The sequence below is a fragment of the Mustela nivalis genome (assembly GCF_964662115.1).
Source record: "Mustela nivalis genome assembly, chromosome: 3".
NCBI lineage: Eukaryota > Metazoa > Chordata > Mammalia > Carnivora > Mustelidae > Mustela > Mustela nivalis.
Window position 1 is genome coordinate 16,887,868 of NC_139022.1, and position 8,691 is coordinate 16,896,558.

An 8,691-nucleotide genomic window follows, 5' to 3' on the forward strand; every position below is an offset into this window, starting at 1 on the left:
TTGTTTTGTGAGATTAAGAGTCTCTTATGGTTTGTCTCCCTCCCAATCCAATATTTTTTTTTTAAGATTTAATTTATTTATTGGACAGACAGAAATCAAAAGTAGGCAGAGAGGTAGGCAGAGAGAGAGGAGGAAGCAGGATCCCCGTTGAGCAGAGAGCCCGATGTGGCCTCGATTCCAGGACCCTGTGATCATGACCTGAGCTGAAGGCAGAGGCTTTAACCCACTGAGCTACCCAGGTGCCCCCCTCCGAATCCAATCTTGTTTCATTTTTCCTTCCCTACCCCCACACCCCCCACTTTGCCTCTCAAATTCCTCATATCAGGGAGATTGTATGATAATTGTCTTTCTCTGATTATTTCACTCAGCATACCCTCTAGTTCCATCCACGTCATTGCACATGGCAAGATTTCATTTCTTTTGATGGCTGCATAGTATATTATATATATATATATTTTTTTTTTAAGATTTTATTTATTTATTTGACAGAGATCACAAGTAGGAAGAGAGGCAGGCAGAGAGAGAGGAGGAAACAGGCTCCCTGCTGAGGAGAGACCTGATGTGGGGCTCGATCCAAGGTCCCTGGAATCATGACCTGAGCCGAAGGCAGAGGCCTTAACTCACTGAGCTACCCAGGTGCCGTATATTATTATATATTTAAAGTTGCTAAAGCTTAATAGTTCTTAGCACAAGAAAAAAATGTGTATGTTTGGTGATGGATTTTAACTAGTCTTAGGGTGATCATTTCACAACAGATAAAAATATGGAATTTTCATGTTGTACGCCTGAAACTAACATGTGTCCATTATATGACAGTTTCTTTAAAAAGTAATTGATATTTTGTTTTTTTTTAAAATTATTTATTTATTAGACAGAGATCACAATTAGGCAGAGAGGCAGGCAGAGAGAGAGACAGGGAAGCAGGCTCCCTGCTGAGCAGAAAGCCCAATGTGGGCTTGAACCCATAACCACTGAACCAGCCAGGCACCCCAAAAGTAATTTATATTTTAAAGAGAAAGACTATGGCACCTGGGTGGCTCAGTCAGTTAAGCGTCTGCCTTCGGTTGAGATCTTGATTTCAGGGTCTTGGAATGAACCCTGGCATCAGGCTCCCAGCTCAGCAGAGAGACAGCTTCTCCCTCTGCCCCTCCTCCCACTTGTTCTCTCTGTCTCTCTCTCTCAAATAAATAAAATCTTAAAAAAAAAAAAAGTAAAGAGACCAAAACAAAGTCTGGAAGGATGTGAATCGCTGTGTTAAAATTAAGAAGAAAAAGCTGTTTCTATTTTGAGAAGAGCCTCTTTGAAATGTATAATTAAAAGAAATAAAATGCCTGTAGAGTTAGGCAACAGGAGAGAATGGTCTTGGTGAGGGGCCCCCTTTCCCATAATCTTAGGAAGTGAGCAGACCCCCTGATGTCCTGTGTGTGTTCCCCTGCAGTAATACAGCCTCTTATTCTTTCTCTGATCTTATTTTTCTATGTAAAATGTGGTATCAGTGCAATCATTTTTTCTTTCTGGTTTGATTTTCAGGAAGATTTCGACGTCGATCACTTTGTGTCTGACTGTAGGAAGCGTGTCCAGCTGGAGGAACTAAGAGGAGATCTGGAACTACTATAAACTTCTTAAAATAGCCATGGTCGAGATCATCAACAAGGATTATGCAGATTTTGTCAACCTTTCCACAAACTTGGTAAACCTGAAATTCACAAGTCCTACACACACACACACACACACACACACACACACACACACACACACTTTCTCTCTCCTTCATATTTATTAAAAGGGCAGAGTTTTTAGAAACCTTTCAGTTGATTACCCCACCAACCCCACCAGAAACTTGAAGAAATTACCAATTTCATTAATAAAAGAACTAAACTTTTTGGAATACATTTTTTTGTTTTAGTTTTTATTCATTTAAGGTTGCTCTAGTTTGATTGTTTCAAATTCATTAGTCAACAGTGAAAAGTAAAGGATAATAATACCCAAGAGGTTGTTTTATTAGTTGCTAAGTGATTACCCTGAAGTCTTCCTTGATTTAGACTAATTTGTAGGAGCAAATGTCCACCACTCTTACAATGTTTAATTTACTCCCAGGTATATCTGTTAGCCAGAGCTAGGTTGAGGGAACATTGGCCAATATTGATATTTAAAAAGTTTGGTTTTATAAAAATATAAGAATGATTTGCAGTGAGCTTATCAATTGTTTGTAAAAGCCATTTAGAAATGTTGAATTTTGTTACTTGGCAGAAAAGTCTCCTTGTTGATGCTTCATTTTGTTTTAAATCTGTTTGTCCAGAGAAGCACAGAAAGTTGCAGCTCCATGGGAATTTCAAGAAGCATTAAAATTAATGATGCACATTTGCTTTTGGGAAATATACCACTAAGATAAATATCCCAATAGGATTAAAAACCTAGAAAATTTTACTTCTGTTTAATTTCTATTTTTCTCAAGGCTTATAATAATGTTTAAGAGAGACATAGCCCGTCAGACTTTCACATCAGCTGGCTGAGTATCATCAATTACAGACAGAGAACTGTTCACCTTCTGTGAAAATTTTTCACATTCATTTAAAATGTCATCTAAAGGCAAATTGTTCTTAAGGAAGCTTTCGTTTCTCCTGACTTCCCTTATTTTTATAGTTTCATGTATTTCAACAGATTTTTTTCATATTCTATGAACAACATTAATGCCCAAATAACACTTCTGTTGTTTAGCTAGTTATGTAGCAAAATACAGTTGTGCCAAAAAAATAACTTAAATCTGGTACTGCTTTGATCGTTAAATAGATACGTCACTATTACTCCTTATCGTGATGTGTTTGTGCCAACCTGGTTTTGCCTTTAGGTTGGCATGGACAAAGCCCTCAATCAACTTTCTGTGCCTTTGGGACAGTTACGAGAAGTTCTGGTAAGTCCCCAATTAATGAAAACAGTCTGCTGTGATGCCTGTTGTCCTCGTTGGCTTTTCTCTAAGAATTCTTTTCATCTGTTAGTTTGGTGGTACTGGTGGTTGTATTTTAATGGTTCATGATTATAATATTCACCTTCAGAAGAGTTGTAAATGATTTTGTTTTTGCATATGCTAAAAACCTAAAAAAACATGTTCGATTTGAAGAAGACATATTCTCAGAGTAGACAACCTTAAAATGTCAGGGGAGAGGAAGCATATTTCCAAATTCAACTTATTAATGCCACTTTGGTCATATGTAAGTGGTTTCTAACTTACGAATGACTTGTATTTTAACAGTTTGTAATCTTGTAAATATCCCCCCCCACCCCACGTAATCTACGTGTGGTTAGGTTCCTGGGCTGATCTACAAAAACTGTGTAATCCCTAATGGAACTGAAGGATAATATAAATAAAATGTAATACTTAATAAATGTTACATTTGCATGTTCTCTCAGAAAAATCTCTGTTGTGGGAATGGGACTCCCCACCTCTAAGCCATTGGGAATAGGAACTCCACCTGGGTGAACAGTGGAGGGGCAGTTGTGGCATCACTTCTTACAGAAAACTGTGCTGCCCTGTCTCCCCTCCCGCCCCCCCCCCCGTCTGTGTCTGGTGCCCTGACTTACGGCCTCTGTCCATTTTGATGCCCTGTCGTAAACTTGTCATAAACGACACCATCCTTCCTTGTGTGTCTCCTCTAGCTTGAGTGGCCTCTTACGTCCCTCCCCTAAGACAGTGCCTGCATCCTAGAGAGAATATAAGGAGAACATAATTTAAGGGAAGACACAGTACATGATTAGAACCAAGAAAAATGCGGAGTGATGGAAATATCAGTACTGAGAAGCCTAGGGGAGGGGCAGGCAGGAAAGAGTTTGTGAAACAGGTAAAAATCTTGAGTTGTGCCTTGAGGTAGCCAATACTTTCCATGGTTTATGTCTCATTTGAATTTTACAAAATCTTGTTAAAGATACTTTTCCTTGGAATGGAAGGAATTTTCATGGTCCGCTGTTGGATTCCACACCAGCCGCTGTGGGGCTCTCCCACTGCCTCCTTGGTGTGCCTCTTCCTCCCAGGGCCTCATAGTGGTGTTGTTTCCCAAGCCTAGCCTTCCTTTGGCCTCCCACTCTTCTCTCGAACCCCCTCCCTGGAGGCAGATTTGCTCTACTCACACAGGCTCCTGTCCCGCCTCACCCCCTGCCATCACCGTATCCCCTCCCTTTTCCATGGCCTGTTTTTATGGCCACTTTGGTCCTGCTCAGCCACAGGCCTGACCTGCTTTTCTGGTCCCAACTCTGAAGCTGTTCTGTGAGATTCTCAGACCACTGAGGGATACGACTATATCTGTCTTCATTGCATCCCTGTAGGCTGCCACAATACTGACGTCCAGGAGGTGTTTCATAATGTTGATGGAGTGAATTAATTCACCTTCCTGTGGAATTTTTGTGATATGCCTACTTCATTCTAGTTGTTTCTTTTAACCTTTGTTTTGGCCCTAATTCCTAATTATCTCTTTATTCATTAGCTTCTGGACATGTTTCTCTACCTCTGTGCTCTGCCTTTTTCTGGTCTTCTGTTCTTCATTCTTGATTCCTGGTATTTCCATACCCACATTTCATCATCATGCATCAGTGCTTTGACATTCTTTCGTTCTCCAAAATATGCAGAATCTAAAGACTTCATCTCAGTGAAGTTGGCCCTCCATTCCTATTTCTGCTTCTCTCCAGAAGGAAGCCTGCAGTGCACATGGCTGTGTGCCTGTCTGACCCTGTCCCTGAGTGTGTGTGCACTTACATCTGCTCCCCATCCCCTCCCCACCTCGGCAGCTGTGTACACATGGCTTTCAGAGTCCGATTCGAGCCCCGTCGCATTTCCAGACTCTCCTGTACTTTGCTTCATATTATCTGTTCTCCATTCTAAGCCCCCTCATCCCCATAACTTTCACTGTATATGTCATTCTTCTTTTGGCCATGCGACCCTGCCTTCGTGTCATTATGCCCCCAGGTCATGAGTCCCCTCAACAGTAACTGTATCTGGTATATCATGTTTTTTTTTTTTTTTTTTTTTTGGTCAATATCTGCATAGTACAGGTGCACAGGTATTAATTTCTGTGGAATTGAATGAGATGTAGGAAATTGATAATGTGACAAAACAATGTCTGTAATACATTTTCTTTATTATTCTTTTAAAGAGTCTCAGGTCATCAGTCAGTGAAGGAATTCGGGCAGTAGATGAACGAATGTGTAAACAAGAGGACATAAGGAAGAAAAAGGTACCCTCCAGTAGATTTCTTTTTTTTTTTTAAAGATTTTATTTATTTATTTGACAGAGAGAAATCACAAGTAGATGGAGAGGCAGGCAGAGAGAGAGAGAGAGGGAAACAGGCTCTCCGCTGAGCAGAGAGCTTGATGTGGGACTCGATCCCAGGACCCTGAGACCATGACCTGAGCCGAAGGCAGTGGCTTAACCCACTGAGCCACTCAGGCGCCCCCTCCAGTAGATTTCTTATGCTGCATGCCAGTTGAAGCCCTCTCCTCTTGTCTCCGTGAACTTGTCAGCACTATTCAGCTTTTTTCTTTTTTTTTTTAAATTTAGCTTTTTTTCAAAGCTCTCACGCATGTGCATTTTATGCATTATGTCACGTTATCTACCTGAAATAAGAAGACAGAATTTCAGAGGTACCCACACGATCTCAAGTCACCCACTTTTTCCAGAACAAGAAACAGTGATAACTGTTGTCGGTGCAGCGCTTGACAGTTAACGACTGTATAAATTGTCAGTGGCCCTGTAAAGAAAATAGGCCTATATTAGAGACTAGGGGAGAAGTGGGCTTTCCAAAGCAAACTCAGGATTCTGCCGTAGGTTTGCTGTTATTTTCTGATCCTGTGTTCTTTATGTTCTGGTGTTCACTTTAATTTTTTCAATTCCCGTAGTTAGCATGCGGTGTTGGCTTAGTTTCAGGTGTGTGAGACAGGCAACGGCTCTGTACATCTGAGGGCTCACCCCGGGAGTGTGCCCCTTAGTGCTATCTCCAGTTCCAAGTGTCCCCGATATCATTCATGATCATAACGATGTAGGGGCACCAGCGGGCATTGGGTGTCTGGGCTTCTGACTCTCGCCTGCTGCTCTGTACAATGTTTTCTATGTGTATTATTAGCATATTTGTTAAAATCTCAGTGGGGAGAAGCCTGTTTGAGGGACAGGCTTCTGTTTAATTCGCCTCTGGATCTCCTCACAGCTTTTGTCCAAAGAATGCTTGTCGTGCGCTTCCAGACAAAACAGTAAGCTTTGTGAGAGCAGGGTGTATTTCTTGCTTTATTTTCTCGTGCCCCCCCCACCCCCCGTCAGAATGAATATCGAGCTCCCAGGGGTGTTCATTATTATTATTATTTATTGAATGGATGACTTTGTATTTTTTTGTTCTTTAAGGATGAGAGTTTTCATAATGTCCCTCAACCTCTTTGATAATATTTGTAGTGTAAAAGGTCTTTAATGATTTGGTGCTTGGGCATATAGGTATATGCACATGTAAACTGAGAGGGCCAGTACAATCAGAAGCCAAAGTTAAAACATGAATAAAGGGCCATAAGAAAACAAATGGAGGGGCGCCTGGTGGCTCAGTTGGTTAAACGTCCGACTCTTGATTTTGGCTCAGGTCATGATCTCAGGATCATGAGATTGAGCCCCGCATTGAGCTCTGTGCTCAGCAGGATGTCTGCTCGAGATTCTCTCTCTCCCTCTGCCCTCCCCTGCACGCGCACATGCAGTCTCTCTCTCTCTCAAATAAACAAATCTTTTTTAAAAAAATAGGAAAGAAATGCCCATAGAAAGATTCAGGATGGGAAAAAAAAAGAAATAAGAGTATAGAATATGAGAAAGCAAAGTCTAGGGTTTTTTTTTTTCCTCTATAAACTTGCAATAGAATATGGAAGTATGCTTATTCTAGAACTAAGATTTGCATTCTTGAGAATTCTGAGTTTCATAGAAATATTCAAAATATAGCATGCCCTATATATTTGAAGCTAACTTTTGGTCTTATATTTTCCTGCATTTAGCATGGGAAATAAAGATGATTAAGAGTAAAGATGGTGACGTTTTTTGTTTGCTTAATTTTTATTTTTATAGATGTGTGTGTTGAGGCTTATACAAGTTATTTGATCAGTGGAAAAGATTGAAAAAATCTTAAATTCACAAAGTTCGAAAGAAACCTCTGCACTAGAAGCAAGCAGGTAAGCATTTTTTTTAACTAAGTAGCACATAAATTAATACTTCACATTCAATCTAATTAGGCGGGGATGGCTTAGTTAGAATTCATTTCTGAACAAGAAGAAAATCCAGGTTTGTGGCTAGAATGTAGCTCCAAGAGAGTGGAGAGCATGAAATGGTGAAATCTATAACACGTTCCTATAAACGCTTTGGTTATAGACCACAGTTCCAACACGTCATTATGCTTGCAGTGTAAAAGTATATTTGGAATCACCTTCCCTGAGGACTAGCAAAGTCCGGTTGATCTTTAAGGCATATCTACCATTCATCTTGGTTTTTCTCCATCTCATTTTTTTTCCTAGACATGCCCAGAGTATTACCATTGATGTATTTTGCACCAGCATTATATTATTATGAAACAGTATAGGACATATCCAGTTGAAATTTACAAACAGGAAAGGAAAAACTTATGAAATAGGAAAAAAGATGATGGCTCTCTTTGTTATACTGTGATTGTCTTGTTCCCTTCCTGGTGTGAATTTTTAATCAGCCAGGGTAGATGAGTGACTCAGAAAATGAGTAGTTAGGTCCTGTCAGCACTGTGAGACGCACAGTGGTGCAGTGGGAGTAGCCGGGGCTGGTCCTACACATACCAGCTGGGCTGCCTGCGTCAAGGTCGCCTGGTGCCCTGAGTGCTCTGTTGTGTGACGCTAACAGTCCCTCCCCTTGCAGGCGGAGTTAGGTTTCTAAATTTTAGGAATTAAGGTTTTAGATTTGGAAGGAACTTGAGAGACCATATGCTCCACATGTCTCATGATGGAGATTAAGAACGGACACATCCCAAAGGAAGCGATTCTCTGGTCCTACGTCTCTGTCCCCTTTCACATCAAGGCATTCAACTAAGTGGTCAGCCTCCACTGTGCTTGTGTCTCTAGCCTGTTGCACTCGTGCTTCTGCCCCGTTCGTCCACACTTAGCAGACAGTCTGCACACGGCCCTTCTGCAGCCCGTGTGTCTCCAGTGGCTCTGCTTCACTGCGGCCCTTGGCAGTGCCTGCAGCCCCTCCAGCCATGTCCACGTTCGGCCCTTGGGGAACTGGCCCTCCAGTGTTCTTCCCGTCTTTGCTGTTGCTGCTGTGCTCATCGGATAGAAACACCTCAGTGAGCTCTGTGTCTACAATCCTGTCCCTTTGCAACACTGTCCTTGATAAACAGACATTGTGCGCTTTCTTGCTCAGAATTACCTTGGAGGACTTTTTTCTCCAGAAGAGCAGCTCTGAGCTCTAGAGTCAGGAAAGCCAGAGCAGCGTCAGCGCACAGTAAATCCATCATGCTCTGCCAGGCACAGAAATGCCGAGAAAAGGATAAATAGGAAATGCGCATGGGATCAGTCAGTAGAGGTTGGGATTAGGCTTCGGCACTGTTCCTGCCAAGCGCTTGCCTTCCCTCCACACCAGTTCTGATGCTCTGGGACGGGGCACACCATTGCAGGTCTCCAGAGATTTTGGGTTTTCTTACAGTGTGTTTCCTCACTACC

General features: G+C 41.7%; 1 protein-coding gene across 1 annotated transcript; it reads left to right on the forward strand.

Annotated features, from left to right (window-relative positions):
* The first annotated feature begins 1,627 nt into the window (after positions 1 to 1,627).
* LOC309861586 (conserved oligomeric Golgi complex subunit 2-like) lies at positions 1,628 to 7,161 on the forward strand. Its single transcript, XM_082724622.1, has 4 exons — positions 1,628 to 1,690; positions 2,849 to 2,911; positions 5,142 to 5,222; positions 7,076 to 7,161. Exons 1-4 carry the CDS (start codon positions 1,634 to 1,636, stop codon positions 7,106 to 7,108), a joined length of 234 nt encoding a protein of 77 aa, XP_082580748.1. The 5' UTR covers positions 1,628 to 1,633; the 3' UTR covers positions 7,109 to 7,161.
* The last annotated feature ends 1,530 nt before the right edge of the window (positions 7,162 to 8,691 follow it).